At 36.9% G+C, this 18,582-nt stretch overlaps 1 protein-coding gene across 2 annotated transcripts in view; it reads right to left on the bottom strand.

Moving 5' to 3' along the window:
* Positions 1 to 6,461: 6,461 nt before the first annotated feature.
* LOC134536964 (kinesin heavy chain) overlaps positions 6,462 to 18,582 on the bottom strand; it is a 46,078-nt gene continuing 33,957 nt past the window's right edge. For both annotated transcript variants that reach the window (XM_063377078.1, XM_063377077.1), the window contains exons 16-18: positions 14,057 to 14,192; positions 11,369 to 11,518; positions 6,462 to 8,951 (exon numbers count right to left, since the gene is read on the bottom strand). In XM_063377078.1, the coding sequence (XP_063233148.1) occupies positions 8,935 to 8,951; positions 11,369 to 11,518; positions 14,057 to 14,192 (303 nt within the window). In that variant the 3' untranslated portion in view covers positions 6,462 to 8,934. The remainder of the gene's footprint in view (positions 8,952 to 11,368; positions 11,519 to 14,056; positions 14,193 to 18,582) is intronic.

Raw genomic sequence — 18,582 nt, forward strand, 5'->3', positions numbered from 1 at the left:
AGGTAGAGAATTCTCACGAAAATCATCTAGGGCTGTACAAGACGCCTACCCAAGTGGCTAGTGGACTATTTTTGGGTCACATCACAGCATACATTTTCCTTAAGGAAAGGAGGGGAGTGGCGGAGCCATCGAAATAGGAAGTTTCTTGCTATCGGACTTGGGTGAGGGCCAGAAAAATATTACAAGCACTGCAGCAGGTCAGTACTTCCTCGACCTGCGCAATGGCTGGTGTAGTTTCCAAGTTCACATCCCAATGCAAATACTGTCATAGAGTGATCAAGACATTGGGGCTCTTAGCAGCAGTGGCGAGCCTAGGATAGGGGGGGGGGACGAGCGGGACCGGACCCCTGCCCTCCCCCCCCCCCCCACACTAAAAATATTTTAATATTAAATTCATAAAATGAAAAAAATAAATATTTAGTATGATATTAAAATTAATTCAATGACACAAGCATAAATGTTTAATTAAACAGTATTTTTAGATAGCCTTAATCAGCAATATTGAACACGTATTTTTCAAAATTTTCCCGGGGGACCCCCGCCGAGCTGAGGGGTATTCCATACCCCCCAGAAAGGCCCTATCCTTCTGCATGACCCCCCCTCCCCCCCTCCCAAGAGCAAAATCCTGGGCACGCCACTGCTCAGCAGCATGTGTGTGTGGTGAAATGCAGGGCCTCAAGAACTGTCAACCAGTATGGTTGGGTGGTAGATCTCCATTGGTGGCTTTTGGGAGAGGGGCATGTGATGTGCAATGTCGTTGCCCTCCAGCCATTTAAGACCTCCATGGAGAAGCACCACCCAATGTACATGACTAATAGGATAAAGGGACACATACTATAGTACCTATTTAAGAGTGTAGGTAACTCAGTGGCGAGGCGTGAGGTTTACATGAGGGGAAGCAATAACTCCGTTCACACCAAAACATGATGAGGTTGGGGGGGGGGTCCGGGGGCCCTCTGCCGGGAAAATATGGATTTCAAGGTACAAAATGGTGCTATTTAAGTAGTTTTCTTAACTGAACATTGACTATTCCACAGGTAGAAAAATTGACATTTTTTTTAAATACATTATTTTTGAAAAATAATGATTGACTTACATTATTCTGATAGTAAAATACCTACTCTACATTACTTATATACTAAGTGGGAGTGGAGTATCATCGTACGCCCACAAATCCCCCACGCACTGCCAGCCAACAGCCCGCGGGAGAGATGCGCGCGCCCCGAGAGACGACCGCCGACTGAAACGCATCGCCACCTGCCCTGCCGAACTGTGGCGGACATAGCCGAAGCAGTCGGCGGAAAAATTCCACAGTCTGCTTCGGCCATGTTCGCTCCAGTTCGGCAAGAAAGCGTTACCTTCGTAGCTTCTAGTGCTGACTGGCGGCGGAGTGAGTGGTCAGTGCAACCACTCACCACCAGGGGCGCTTGCGTCCCTGGTCACTAAATCCAGTCCTGGATAAAAAGCAAAGCGGACTACGAGTCCAAGTTCCCAACCCCCGCATGGTAGACTCTTTTCTACTCTGTCCAACACTTCATCCAGACCATCCTCTGTCTCCTGTAAACTCCTACACGTAATGCATGCCAATTTGCATCCCGCATGAATGTGCCCAGGGTTTTCCCTGTGTCTATGCAGGTTTTACCTGGGCCCAACCTATCTCTAGTTATAGTCTAGATTTAAGAGTGAGGGGAGTTAGTCATGGCGCCAATCGCTGCCATGGCTGGCCAATCCCCTCCTAGCACATGATGCATGCGACCCTCTCCTTGCATGGCTAATCCCAGCATGACTAGGCGTATAGGCTTCGGCCTGAGACGCACCTAGGTCCCTCCCTAACCAGGACCCCTCCAAAATACACTTAGTTTTAGTTAGGTTAGGAAAAAAAAAAAAAAATCGTAGCTTCTACCGCGTATTTTTCCAGCCAATCCCCTCCCTGAACCTTTGTACCATGCCACCCCCCCTCCCGAAAGGAAACTACTGCGGCAGCCTTCCTGCTGAAAGCGGTCCTGCCAGCGCTTCTAAACCTAGCAACGCTTCTAAAACAGCATGTTTTTGTGTCAACGAGTTCTTTTTTTATAGCGCACAGCGCACAGTATTGGGTCCCAAGAAGATAGTGTAAAAAATACATACACCTAACTGCACGAGCCAAAGTAAAATACTATTCTGAATAAAATATTTATTTAAAAAATACAATGTCTGGAAACTGCCTGGGCAAGCACTGCTTGCCTTGCTTGCCCTGACGAGACGCCACTGAGGTAACTGTATATTTGTATGGTTGTAAATGTAGTTTTATTATGAAGCACCGTAGACTGTAGTATTCTACAGAGTGTGTGTGTTACCTGAAGTAGGCTTCGTGAAGATTCGCCACCATCAGTGGTGGCATGGTGGAGGGGAGTATATTAGTAGTAGCGATTGAGTCTGCAACTGACCTGGGTGCCGTGTGGATGGAGTTCGCCAATGGAGTGGTGAGACTGCGAGATTGAGGTGACCTTCAGCTCTACAGCATAGCTAACCTGTTGTCAGTGACACTTTAACCGAAGTACCATTGTTGATAATTGGCAGTCGCACTATGCTTTATAAGTAGTAGTTTTTATAGTGAGTATGTTATATTAATAACTGTTTCAGTCTCCGTGTGTGTATTATTTGTCAGTGTGGCGTTCCGTAGGCCAGAACAGCCGGAGTTAACCCGTCCTCCATTGTACCTCCAGAACACCCTAACTTCGCCTTCAGGTGTCAAACCCCTGACCTCGAATTGTCTCGTGTCCCGACTGTGTGCTGGAATAGTCAGTTGTATATTATTCTTCACCTGTTACTATGTAAATAGTTTTTTTTAGCTTTAAGAACTTTAAATACGTTAGGCAGGTTAAAGACATTGTCTTATTTTAAAAAGTAAATAAATTTTCAATATTAAAAAAGAATTTATTGTAAAATTGTATCAGATGCCAAACCATTAATTTTTCTGGGTAGTAGTATATTAAATACCATTGACTGTTTAGACTTCATGGAATATAAAGATTACACCCGTTCGTGTTCCCCTCGGTATGCACAGGCCACTGTGTCCAACAGCTATTCTTTTGGAGAGTGAGGGGGCCCACGAGGAAGCGACCAATACAAGTTTTTTTTTTGCAGGAAAGTGATGTGCAGTAAACGTGAGCCACTACCTGCAACTGGCAGCTATCGATTAGGGCCAGTTGTTTCATCAACTGTCATTAAATTATTAAAAAATATTCACTGTGCACCTAAGTTTTCAAACACAGCCTAGACCGACATGTTTAGTATTGCCAATTTAACGACTGTTACTAGAAATGGCGACTTTTGCTTAAGTCATAGTGACGAAAAGTTTTGACAACAATAATGATTTAGCGACTTACCTGACGACTTTTGGAGTACAAATCAAAACAGTTATAGACAATAGATACGTTTTTTGTCATCTTAAAAAAAAAAATTTAACTTGAAATTTTCAAGAACTCAACTAGAGTGTAGGTACTACACTGACTCTAGAACAACTCTCTACTTACTGGTGTTATCGATAAATTTTATTGACCTATACTTAAACCTTTCAACTTTATAACTTAACATTTTTTTTTTAGATTTGACAAAAAAACATATATTTAATTTGATTTGAATTCTTGTTACTTTTTTTTAAAACGATACTTAACTTAATTAAATGTCAGAATTTTTTTTACATGTATGCTAATGTAAAAAATGCATTATTTAATTATAATTTAATTACTTAGCAACAAATTGTTACATATTAATTTTTTCACGTGGGCGTTGTAGGTCATGGTTGTGGACAGTTTATTTTTCTCCACTACTGGTGCACGTGACAAAATAAATACAAATTATTTATTTTAAAATTTGAAACACAAATATGCTGTGTTTTGAATCGTTTGAGCAATTTTTCCATTACTATTTAGAGAGACAGCATTGAATTAAACTTTGAATACCCGTTATGTGATTAGATCATTGCTTATTTTTCATGGTTTTGATTATCCAGTCCTAATAAAACATTGAAAATAGATTATTTATATAGTACAAATGACTTAACCTCAACAAGGAACGGTGGTATATGACAAAATCATCAGGTATACTAAGTCAAATATTCGTACGAAAACAAATATTCGTTATTTTGAAATGTTAGTATTTGGTGTCGAATCAAATTCAAATAATGAACTATTCATATTCGCATTCCAAAAGTCAAATATTCACACACGCCTATTGTGAAGGTAATCCCAAAGCAAGCTAACCACAGCATCTTGATGCACAGAACAAAAAAATAGTCTCCAGTTTAAATAAAATCTGAATCAAACTTCACGTCTCAGGCTTGCTCTGCAAGCCCATTTCAAGTGAATAACAAGCTTTCTGCAAGCTTGCTTAGTGTGGGGGTAAAACTAAAAAAAAAAAAAATTAGAACTAGTAGTTCGCCCCGAACTCTGACCTTGCAATGTAGGTAAGTAGTGACCAAAGTAAGTACCTTCTTACTTACCAGAACAAACTAAAGAAACATTTTGAACTAAAGTACTACAAATATTTAAAAAATATATATATCTGAAAACAATTCTTAGAAAACCTATAAATATAGATATGTTAATAGCATCCTTACTAATTTACATATAGGTAAACAGAATCCATTAAACAAACCAAGAAAACAGTTTGAAGTAAAATAATACCAACATTACAATATTTACAATGCAATTGACAACCTACTGACAAAATAATACAAAACATTAGGGGTCTGAACCTACTACTAGAAAATTATTCAACATTTCTATTTTTTTTTTGTTAATATTATTTGTTCCCAATAGATAGACCTACACCATGTCTGACATTCACCAAAAAAAAAAAATCACTGAAAAACCAAATGTAGGTATCATGTTTGATGCTAAGATGATTTATTAAAAAATTTATATTTGTACAACAATATTATGCAATAATTGTTTTATATTTATTAACAATATTCTATTTTATGTATGTAATTAGATCAACAAAACAACTTTCAAACTTAAATTTACTGGTTTAAGAAAATGCATTACCAGTTAAACACCCCCCCCCCCCCCAACAAAGCTAATTACTTTAAACACCTTTATAATGGTTGAGTGCGCTACTCTGTTTTAACTGTAATTTTCTTGGACTCCTGTGAGGTGAGAAAGAAAAATTTCACCATGTTAAAAATTCAATTAGAAAAATATTAGATATTTAAGAATATAGTAATATTCAATTCAAAATTTGATTCAAATGAAGAAAAAAAAATTCTTTACAAATGCTTACAAAACATAAATAATTGGGCCAAATTTTTGTTAGTAACAGAACTTCGGAATGCTTTTCGTCAGCGTGATTCATAATTCAACCAATTTTTCTGGTGACACCAAGTTATGAATTCTGTGCTATAATGAGCTTTTATTTATTCTTATTTGAAGTTTTGTAAGTAAATTACAATTGTATATAAAAAAATTTAATTGATAACCCATAAGCTACAACCTAAATCTTATTTGACTCAGTAAATTTCAACTCCATCTAGCAATAATTGCAGCAAACTAGGTAAATGAAATTAATATATTTTTGATTATAATAACTAAAAACTTGAAGCCAATGGTAGAAAAAATATGTATTTCTAAAATGTACACATAACTTTCACAGGATACTCCACTTTACCTGATTAACTTGCTTGCTTTGAAATTGTTAACCCCCTCTTTGACCCCACTATATTAACAACCTCTTGACCGATTTAGCTCGTAGATGAACTGGAAAATTCTATAGGCCCTACATGCCTATACCTACCAAATTTAATGACGATCCTATTAATGGTTCAAAATTTATCATGGGACAAATTCACATTCATACAAAAATGTTATATACACACACATAAGCAGATTCACTCAAGTTGATATGCAGATGCATATATTACACAAATGGAGGGCAACATGTGTATAATACCTATTATGTTTTTATTTATCAATACCCTTTAAATGATACTGTTCCTAGTTTTTATTTAAAATTAAAGTTTTGAATTTATTGATAAATATATATAAAAAAGTCTAACACTGATGGGGAGTACATACAAGAAATATTACAGAATCAGAACTGTTATTAAAATTCTCAAAACAATTTTTCTTCCTAAAACAGAAAAAATTACTACAAAAGTTTTGAATTTATTGACAAAAACTATCTAAATATTATTAACACTACTGCATTATCACACATTTAATCAAATCTGTTATAGTGATCTGTACCCACTTGCAATTCAAGGAACATGAAAAACAAACTACAGTATAATCTGCAAAAGCACACTTAACTCTTATCTCAATAGAAATTTTAGAAGTTCATTTCCGCTTTACCCCATAACTCTGAAATCCCCAAGGTACTACTACTACTACTACTACTACTACTACTACTACTACTACTACTAATAATAATAATAATAATAAGTAACCATTAAAATTATTACTGGAAGAAAAAAACACTGGTATTAAGCATAAGTTTATTCAGTTGTCAAATTCAAAACATGTTCATACAATTTTACTCCACAATTTATATGAAAATTTTGTCTCAAACTGCTATCCAACAATTGAGTGAGTATTTTACAACAGGGAAGGCTATAGCAAGCCACCAAGAAAAAGGTGCGGTCTACAAAAGTAGTTTCTGTTTAATAAAAAAAATAAATACTGGAAAAAACTTAACACATGTAACTATAAAAACTTGCACAGTTTATCGAGTGATGCACACCTGTAACGAGCCAACAACACTATTCCGAGCCTTCACTGGCAAGAACCTCTGGCTAGCATGCTCCTGGCCGTCCAATAACGTCCAACCACCCCACTCAATCGAGGAATGATGCCTCACTAGAAATACTGGTGATGTACTGCGACAACGCAAGGAGGGAAGAGCAAACGCAGATGGCAACAATGCACAAGCAGCTTTCAACGATAAACGAGCGACAGTACGTACTACAGAAACAACTACGTATGCAAGGAAGCAAAATAGAAAAAAAATTGTTTCCTATAAAAAAAAAATTAAAACACACACACAATTCTATGACTGCTAACAATACAGTATTAAGTGCAAGATAACTTGATTTTTAATTATTTTTTTTCCACACACAGCAACAAAAATAATTGCTTTGAACCATTGCACCGTGTTGTTAAAAAATATAACTGATGTTCCTTTACATTCAAGCTCGTTTCCACAAATTGCAACAATGTATCATCTTACAACTAAGTAATTATTGTTACAGGGTGGCTTTAGTAGTAACATGTTTTTACATCTTGAACAAACACATAGGGGTGGACTGCTTCAAAAATTCTGGAATGCCACTGTCGGGTGGTTGAACAGAAAGGGTGTGCTGTCGCCAGTCGAAAACTGTTACACACTAATAAACAACTTTTCTTTTAAGGAGGGGGCTCTTGGAGAAATAAATAGACAAAGTTATCACTAGGCTAACTCTAAGAGTTTAAACAAATCACTCATCACTTATAAATAGCAATAGTTAAAAAGTTTAAATTCATAAAATATGAATGATCACAAATAATAAATAAAGTAGCAAATCCTAAAGCTTCAAAATAAAACTATAACATTCTGAAACCACTTCCCCGAAACAAATTCTGTTTAACCAAAGATGAGCAAGAACTTAACCACAAGGTCAATACAAAAAGATGGAACCTTCCCCAAATGCTTTTATAGCTGCTCCACGCGCAAACACTCGCTGGTAACTGACGGATGAGTTCGTACAAACATCTGCTGTCATCTTTGGTCAGAATTGCACTTGGGAGCTTAGCTGACCGCTAAGCCGGCATTCAGACTTCCGAACCGACGTCTGCAGCACTGGCGCAGGTGCCGTAGCTCGGCAAGATCAGTTGTCGTGGACTCAGTGCGTTCCGCTCAAAACATGCAGAAGCGAGCCACACTACAGAACAATCCCACACAAACAATACATGACCTGCCTTTTCACACAAGCATGACAGATTTTGCACCAAGGACACCTCTCCAGAAGAACTGCAGCCAATACTTTCAAGTTCCATTAACTTTTAGGCTTCGGACTGATTACTTAATTTAAAAAGTCTATTGTAATCTTTCACACAGTCACAACTTTATGTTTCTTTTTATCTTAAAACACAGAAGAAAACAAAAGACAGACCCTAAAAAGCAGTAGTAGGTTTTTAAGCATATGCCTCACTAAATTTACACAAGTTTTCATACAGCCTACAAAATTGTTATTTTTAGTAGTACATAGTTAATATCTCCTTACTTTTTGCTTTAATTACAATTACAAAAGCCAGGAACAAAAAACATGAAAAAACATTAAATAAAATTATTTTTATTGGCCACAGACCAACATATTTTATGGTCAAAAATTTAGCCCTCTGCTATGCAGCACGATGAAAATTCAAGTGGCATTTTCACAAAACTTGCACAAGATAGGTTCAAGAATAAAACCACGCCCATCACATTTTTCTTACGTATCTTAAATGCGCCACTGGCTCAATCTTCATTCTTTGGTTGTAATATCAGCGTCACTAAAAGCAAGTCATAAATACACTAACATATACATAAATAATGTTTAATAAAAGCCTATTTATATCCAACCAATTCCTTATTTTCTACTAAATTCAACCACCGCCATTTCCCATGAGATAGACTGAAAATGCACAACACGCTGATGCCCAGAAGACTTTACAGCTATATTATTAATACTGGGCAGGGCAGCTGGCATGCACAACGACAATGCCCCATTAGGATACATGATTAACGTACAAGCAGCACCGCAAAGACAAAAGGAAAGAATAGGTGATTACTGGTTTCGCTTGGCTCAGGCGAGACAATACATGGTAGAAGGTGTGAGTGAATGGTTGCCAGCAATGACATTTGGATCAAAGTGTTTCGAGAATGAGTGTACAGAGACTACGCTGGCTACGTCCCCTACGGCAGACGTACGACACCTCCTCAGCTCTCCGTCATCTCTGCAACACAAATCCACGCTCGCCTCAGCATGATTCATTGATTCAGTTCAAAACATAATCACACATACTAGTTAATAACCACAAAATTGTAGGTAGATACTGTTACAGCCATGATTCTTTTGAGTATTCATTTCTCCTCAAACGAGACTCAACTGTCATTTGCACTCTCGAACCACTGTCACGAGCCAATTGGCTGCTAACAATGTCACAATTTACCAAGATATTACATAAAAGGATAAACTACAGTAAAAAATTCAAATTTAATATGGAAGTATTCTCAATACTTACAGTCTGCTGAGAAAAAGTTGGGAGAGTTACCATCCTTCTGACCTACTGGTGTCAGGGAACCTCTACACGTTTGTGCTACGTGAGAGCAGATGGCAAATAGGCAACCCTATGTGAAAGGGCAAGTGAACCTGGGGAGACTCAGTTCGCAGGGTCGCGACGTTGCCCGTGTGCGACAAGACTCGAAATCTGCTCGAACTTTGCCTCAATCCTCCTGACCTGGCCTGCTCTTAGCAGTTGTCACGCTGTGGGCTTTTAATGCATCCTACATGCCTGGTATCAGCAATCAGGGCACAAGGGCGCAGAACACAGAAAGAAACATCTCTCACAGTTAACACAATTTATTGCTTAGCTTGCTTAGCTTTCATGACTCTCGCACAGTTCTTTAGTTAACAGGTTAAATCCTCACAACAAGAATCATATGTCTGTGTCACCCTCGTGGCTGACACATTTCGCGTGTTGATTTCAAACCCTCCTAACAGAGTATAAATAATTAGGAAACGCAGCCCACTGGCCAATTCCGGCCCCGGAGATAAATAAGAAAACTATTTGAATGATTTAAATACCGGAAACAGAATGAATTAGTCAGTGATGGGAAAAGATGAAGTCCCTGGGTGAACATGCTGCCTGTCTCATCGGGTGGTGATGAACTGGGCGGAGACTGAACAATGGTGACTGACTAGTGCCTAGCGATTACCATTACAAGTATTCTAATTCGTGCCACTTGCGTTGGAGATTCAATACTTACTAAATTCAGGAAAATTATTTCATGCGGGAATACATAAAAGTAACCTTTAGTAATGCCAGCTTATTAATAAAATCTCAAAAAGTGTTCCACTTTGGGAATCCTCGGCTTACATTCAGAAATGTTCGGGATACGGCCTCAGAAAATAATTAACTACAAATGAAAGCAACAGATGAAAGCAACAGAACATATTTTAGGATGCTGTGGACCTAAAGAAAATACTGGGGTCAAAACAAACAAATTACAATATTATTTTAGGTTAAGGGCTCATAGCGCATAATTTAAATGCACTCATGGCACTCACTGTGTTCGTTATGCCAACAGAGCTGAAAGGATGAAGTCTCAGAAGGAGGACGTGACGACACAGCGGGCTATGGGCATAGCCCCCGTTTATGTAATTACAACTTTCCATTATGGGTACCTAAGATCACACAGGGTGAGCCAGTAGTACTGTGTGCAGATGAGGATACGTTTAGAGTCTACTTTGCTAAAATATGAATATTCAAAATCCTCATGGCTGCATTTATTGTACATATGCACGTATGGCCATAAGATTCTATTACTAGGGACAAGATTATATGGTGAATTATTATAAAACCAAAATAACACCGAAATGCTAGTTAAGAAACCATTTAACACCAAAATTCTAATTAATACACCATAAAACAACAAATGCTACTAAAAACATGAAATTAATCAGCATTTTGAATCAAAACATAACTCAAATTACAAATATGTAAACATTCAATATATTAAATGCAACGAATATAATACATTTAGCATGAAGTTTCCACCAACTGTCCGTACTAAAAAGATAGTAAAATGATTTCCTATTTTTTTTTTATCTTGCAACTGTTTATTAGCAACTTATTTTTACATTATGATGTTGGAAAAATAGTTGAAAAACACAAATCCTTCCAATTTATTGTAATAGTTCCCAGCAGTTTTGACCTGATCATTTACAAACTACTATACTATAAATGTGCATCATGTAGTAGACAAAAATAACACTGTTTTTTTTTGTAAAAATAAGTATTACGAAACATTCAATCGTTATAATTGTTGCAAAATATGCTAACTACATAAATATACAGAAATTAAAAAAATAAAAAATAAAAAAATTGTTCCCTGGTTTTAAAAACAAAAATTGCCTAAAAATGAAACTTGTGTTTATATCCTGTTGACAGTAGCAATTTTTTTTGCTTAATTTGTGTTTTTTGTCTTTTGGGTACTTTTTTAGTTTTCTTCTACAGAAAAAGTGCTTAGCAATGGCGTATGTCCCAAAAACTTACATCAAGTCACGCACCTCCCATTGTGCAAATCTTTCTAAAGATAATCGTCTCGAGTCACCGAAGACCGGACGAGTGCGGTGTCGGCAGGCACTCACCCCTGTTGCCGCCTCCAGTCCTGATGATCTTCTTGCGCACGTCGTCATCCACAATGACCCTGCTGAGGCCGCCGGTGACGAGGGGCGGGGGCCGCATGTTGCCCGGCCCGCCCAGGTGGTGGTGCTGCTGGCCGGCTCGGATGGGCTTCGCTGCAGCAGCGAGAACAAGCAAGTCCTCACCGGCCCCTCACCCCCCTTTCTCGCCCCTCAGCGCGCACTGCGCCATCACACACTCTCTCTCTCTCCACTGCACTGTCTCTGCTACAGCAGGCAACACAGTCGCCAGCCCGCAGAGAATTGTTGCTGCCGCACCCAGGGGCGCAACAACTAAATTTTCAAAAGGGGGGGGGGGGGGGGGGGGGCAATATACCTTTTTATAAAGAATCATCGATCCTCCCTATTGAAGCGGAGGGGGGGGGGGGGGGAGGGGGGGGGGGTCCGAGGGGTCCGAGGGGTCCGGGGGTCCTCCCCCGGGAAAATTTGTATTTATAGGTGGAAAATGGTGCTATTTAAGCAGTTTTATTATCTAAAAATTAATTACACAGCACTTTCTTTGCCCCTGTTTGCCCCCACTTCAAGGTTTCAGAGGGGGGGCAAAATACCCTTTCTCCCCCCCCCCCCCTGTTGTTGCGCCCCTGGCCACACCATGTCGATGAACTCACCTTTCTCCATGAAAAATTTGAAATGATTTGCAAAGTGATTTATGTTAGTGCTACAAACATATAATTTTTATTTTTTATTTTTTATTTTTTTTAAATTTTTTGAAGAATCTGGTTGTGTTTCTATAAATATAGTCTCGCTTTAAATTTTTAGTTACTTGATTCAAACTGTGAATTATGTGACAAGTGTGCTATTAGCTCTATCCTTTCTGTGTGCTCTGTTGCCACATGTACACATTAAGCACAAACCCTTTTTTTACACAACTTTAAAATGTAATGAACTTTTTTTTAATGTACTTAAAAAAATTATTTTTTTTTGAAGCGAAAATTTGGAATGAGAATTTTTGAAATATGTACATATTCTTGTATTTCATCAAGAGCATCATCTAATGCCATGCTACCATGCAATCATTTTCTTTATAAAAATTTTTTATAATTTTTAACACAAAAAGTCTACCTCTGTTTGAACAAAAGTACTTAGTAATTAATGGAATACCTTGTCATTAATAGTAACCAGCTGTTAAATTGTTTTTTTTTCCCCTGAGAAATAATTGGTGTTTAGAATAGTTTTTTTTTTCCAGAATGTACACAACTGTGTATTAATACTGTCTTCGAAAAATCAAAAAATAGTAAAATAAAAATATTAACACATTACTTTTTATAATATACAACATTTTTTTAAATATATACAAGCCAGGTCATATCAATCTGGAAACCGTGGGTGCCATTTGTTCTGTACTGTATCCAAGTGCCAGACAGACTATACAGATGGCACACAAGGATACTACGTGGTAAAACAGCCACTTGTGAAGCGTTCAGTTGGAATGATGATGTATGCTCAGGCTAATGAACCAATCTTATTTACTGTGTCAGCAATTATACATATTATGACTTGTTTATCGCAAGAAATATTTAAATTATATTGTTTCTTAAACATTCCATAACATCGTTTGGCCGTCCCGCACTCCCTTGGCTGCAGCAGGAGCAACATTCGTCAACAATATCTCAACCGTCTCTCAACAGTCTCTCAACAGTCTCTCAACAGTCTCTCAACAGTCTCTCAACCGTCTCTCAACCGTCTCTCAACCGTCTCTCAACAGTCTCTCAACAGTCTCTCAACAGTCTCTCAACAGTCTCTCAACAGTCTCTCAACAGTCTCTCAACAGTCTCTCAACAGTCTCTCAACAGTCTCTCAACCGTCTCTCAACAGTCTCTCAACCGTCTCTCAACCGTCTCTCAACAGTCTCTCAACAGTCTCTCAACAGTCTCTCAACAGTCTCTCAACAGTCTCTCAACAGTCTCTCAACAGTCTCTCAACCGTCTCTCAACCGTCTCTCAACCGTCTCTCAACAGTCTCTCAACAGTCTCTCAACAGTCTCTCAACAGTCTCTCAACAGTCTCTCAACAGTCTCTCAACAGTCTCTCAACCGTCTCTCAACAGTCTCTCAACCGTCTCGGGTATAAAAGAATGCTCATTGGCGATCCCAGTGTTGATAGTAAAAAAAAGTAAATTTGGCCCTGGTTTCAACTTAAATACATAATGCCAACTAACACTCTGCTGGGAATGTATGGAATTTACAATATACACACCATACCTCTAAGTTCTATCATAAATACAAAATTTAAGTTCTCTTAGGACAAAATATTAATCTGAATATTTATATATATACACACACACACACACACCCACACACCCACCCACCCACACACCCACACACACCCACACACCCACACACACACACAGTACAGCCTGTACACAAAACAGGCTGTGGAACGCACCATATTGAACATTTACCTTTGCAAAAAAGTATGATACTTACTGAAATACATTTTATATTTGTGGTTGAACTTTTTATTTTAAGGAAACTTTAAGGCTGAAAATCAGACGAGTTTTAGAATGGATTTAATCCGCACATTTAAGTACATTTGGTAGTTTACGCGCTCGTGGAAAACAAACCACTGCCACCAGAAAAAAAAAAAAAACTTTCACAGCCAGAGTTGAACACGACGACAGCCTGGCGAGACTCACCGATCTGCGCAGTGGCTCCACGCCTGGCCAGGTTCTTCTGCCGCACGGCCTCCTTGATGCGGTCCACCTCGTACTGGTAGCGCTTCCTGTCCTTCATCGCCCCTTCCTTCGCGTCCTTCAGCGCCGACTCCAGGGCCTGGAACACAACCCCGGGGGCTGCCTTCATGCCGATATCCACCTCCTCGAACCATCCAGCCAGAGTCGCAACGGCCCGACTCGCTCGGCAGCCCGTGAAACTCAAAGGTCGCAGTGGCGTCAATCCGGCAAAATATGCACCCCCAACAGCCCGCAATGAGTAGATTCTATTTTTTCATCCCGTCATGCCGCACGAACGAAAGCAAAATGGAAACCTACAAAACTAAACTCCAAATATATTTACCCGCTTGGTAAATCTTCATGCTGAAAAATTAAAATTTTGTTCAATGTGTTGGTACACTTTCATATTTTATGTAGTGAGTGTGCCTTAAACTGTTTATGTAAAAAAAAAAAATTTTATGTTTATGGTAAACTTTTTTACTGTACATTTACCACAATTTAATTTTAATTCTTCTCATAGCTAACAGGAGAATCAAATTTTCTGTCCCTTAAAAACATATCTAAAGCAAGTAAGTAATGGTCTCTTAAACCACTTCATAGCAACTAGCAACTTCTTTTGTATAACTGCTTTCTTTTATCTAAAATAAACTTAATTAATATCACTTTGTGCCAGAGACGACTAAATGTTATGTTTTTGTTTTTATGCACATCAACTACCAACAAGAAATACATGCTTTCTACAGGGCCTACAATGTTTATAGTGCATTCTACACTGTATTTTACAAACGCATTTGGCATGGGAAGATTTACCAACAAACCATATTAAAGTTCGTGTTAATGTTGTTGAGGCACTGTAACCCTGTACTATTAACTATGTCATGCTGGAATGATGAATAAAACATAATCAGATTTGTTGTTTATCGTGTTCATTGTGGCCCTGCGCTTCAGGTTTACAGCCACATATTTCACAGTCATTGCAAAGTTCTCTGATTAGTGGTGCAAAAATGCCAACCCACATTATAAATAATCTCTGTTAAAGTACTGAATCAAGTTTATACCTTTATCCTAATGGCATGATCCTGTATACATTGATCCTGTGTTACATAATGTTTTAATTGAGTACATTGAAAAATCCTGGACTTGTGTTATAATAATTAATTAAGAACCAAAGTTGAATATGAAAGAAAAAATGTTCATAAGTAACGACATGATTTGTTTGTATTGTGATTTTATTTTTATTTTTTTTTTTTATGTACAGGATCTTGTGACACACTAAATCAAAATAGCAAGCATTTTGTCTCACAGAATCAAAATATACACTAGTATCATGCTATAGGATCAAGGACTAAACTTAGATACAAGATACAGAACAATTACCATAATCTCCATTTTTAATGAAGGCTGTACAAAAAATATTTTAAAGATTATTTTGCACAGAATATAAACTGGGTATGCTGAATGAAATAAGTAAAACGCTAGGGAAAGTGTGCCTGATACCATCCATGTTCTTATTTTCGCATATTGTCATTCCAAAGCAGGTAAATGCTGGACTCTTGTGGTCCCTAGCTTAACTGCTTAGTGCTACGACTCAGTAGAGATGGTGAAGATGTTTTACTTATCTAATGAAGTCATGAAAGATTATGGTCTGTAAATAAAAAAAAACATACATTTACCCTGATATGATTTTGGAGTGAGGTTAAGGCAGACATATTTGGAATGACTTGTCAAACATAGTTGAACATTCCCATACAACGTTGCAGCTCTTTCGATGCTGGAGCTTCGAGTTCTACTACTGCTCTTATTCGGTCCTCGTCAACACATTCTCTGCTTGCTAAATTTGAAGCCTATAATGCGACCTCATTTTTCCTGCATTGCACTTTTCTTGCATTAAACTTTGGTCAAAAAAATCACCTTTTCATGCAGTTATACCTAATCAAACAACATTATTTCAAAACCTTTTCCCCTGTCTAGACTACTTAATGATGAGTGTAAAAATTGTTATACCTCTGCATGCATTCTTTTAAAACCAATAGCAACACAAAAAGGACCATGCAAATACTGCTAATCTTAAAAAAAGAAGAATGATTCAGATCTTACATAAAATTATGGAATCTAAAATTATTAAGATTTCTACCCATTTAAATTGTTCCCAGATTTATAAAATTGAATTTGCTATCTATAAATAAATAAATAAATAAATATATATATATAAAAATAAATAATATCCAATGTAACTCATTATTTAGTCAATTTAGCAAATTACAAATGCAGAAATGTAAGAGTATTGCTATTAAACCCATAAAAACCAAACACTATTTAAAAAAGCTTAAAAATTTATTTCTGGAACACGCAAATCCCTGTTGTCTTCCATATCACGACAGAGAAGCTATATTTTTACATAGAATTATGTCATTTGTCCTTAAAAGTTTGCACTTTAAAATGCTTTTTTTTATGACCCAACAATGTGATCTGTTCTTTCTTTATATAATTTCACTTAAAAGTGCATAACTGCCAAAATCATAATTCAAGAGATCACACATTAAAAGATAGGTAACTAACAACTTCAAATATTTAATCAAATCAATAAGCTTTAAGAATATCAAATTTTGAAAAGAAAAAAAAATTAATGGCCAAAACTGTTGAAAACAAGATGGTGTTATTGGTTCCCTATTATGCCCCTCTATGACATTCATACTTCCGTGAGTTTTTACATCCTAACATGATAACATTAAAATTAAGTGTTTTTTTTTTTGCATGTAATAAAAACATTTCAGATTGTAAAGTAAAAAATGTTAAAAAAAAAATAGTTTTGAGTTGGGTATTTTAAAGAACTAGAACTGAAAAATTTGGGAACCACAAAAACTAGACTTCAATCAAGGTTATCTTAAATTCAAGGTAGCCTACATTTGAACACATTTTTTCTCTCATATCCAAAGTCAAATATTAACACTGATATCAATACAGGTTATTACCACAACCCTAAAAATGTCTATGCAAAATTAATTCATGCAAAAAAAAAAAAACATGCATTTCAAAAGCTACACACATATGACCCTTGAGAAATAACTATTACAGGGTATGGGTGTACAAAGCTTTGGAAAGTGAAAGTCAAATCAAAGACTAAAATTCATCATCTTCAGAAAAATTAAAAAACTTTAAAGATTCCATTCAAAATTATTTTTCCTTAGACCGGAATACGTTAAAAGCTGGATTCAACGCCGGTGTTTGGGTCATAAATAACATCCGTAGTGTTGGCACTAACCGCAGTTTTACCATAGAGAAAACCACTACTTCATTAAAAATGGGTTAGAACTGTCAGCATTTTGTTTTGGGGACTGGCAACTTTCCCCCAACCAGATGCGTCACCTCACAGGGATAGAGTGCTACAGTATTAACAAATGAAATCCTTGCACTACAACCATTTGGTTATATCATGAAGGGTTTAATAAAATTAAATTGCAGTTGCACTATATATGTGTAGCAGAGTAAGATTTTACTAAATGCATGTAAATGTTAAAATTTTTTGGCTTATTTACACTGTATGAAACCCCCAAGTCTAAACATCTGTGTGGAGACTACTATAATCTTCAGACGTCCTCACACGTAGATTATCACGGCTTAACAGTGCAACATTTAACACACTACAGGAAAATAGTAATTAAAATTGTACAAATATTTAACACAGACAACACCTCAGTACCATGAGTGTGCAAACTAGATTTCTGCGAAAGTTTTTTTTATGTGAATTAAATACCACAATATTCACGAATATTGAATATTTTTCTAATAAAATTTCAACATAGTTTTTTTTTTTCACGCTTCACGGGAGCCCAAGAAAAATTGATTCAAAACAAAGTAAAATAAACATGCAGCCAAAATAATGAGGTGTAAAATAAAGGAACATAAACAAGAAAATTTTAAGTTTGAGTTGTTTAGTTGGTCTGATTATATACATAAAACAAGTATTAATAATTTTTGCATCATTACCACTGATTATTTGTTAAATTTGAAAACAATGTGTGAAAAAGTTGCAGAAAACTAATCCAAATTTCTCTCAAAAAATCCTATTAGACTCAAACACCCTATTTTTTATTTTTTTTATTTTTTAACGAGTCCCACATGGTATAGGCCTATTTATTCAAAAATGTTGAATATAATATTAAATTATTCCCGAATATTGAATATTTTTAAATACTCGCAGACTCCTAGTACAACACAAGGAACATGCAAGGCACTAGAACAGTAATGAAACGAGTGTCTCAACTTGTCAGGTACTGGTATTCGGAGCGAATGTACGACCCCTCTCTGGCACAGGCCTACACACACCGAACAGCAACATGAGCGTTAAAGGATTGCATGCCACATGAATCAATGCTTCACACACTCTTTTTCTTATCCCCACCACAAGAGACCTTCATTCCATCACAGAAGCAAGTACAGGAAACTCACGGTAGAGAACAATCCAAACACAAGTTAATTTAACTACAGGA

The sequence above is a fragment of the Bacillus rossius genome, chromosome 11 (genome assembly GCF_032445375.1).
Source record: "Bacillus rossius redtenbacheri isolate Brsri chromosome 11, Brsri_v3, whole genome shotgun sequence".
NCBI classification, from domain to species: domain Eukaryota; kingdom Metazoa; phylum Arthropoda; class Insecta; order Phasmatodea; family Bacillidae; genus Bacillus; species Bacillus rossius.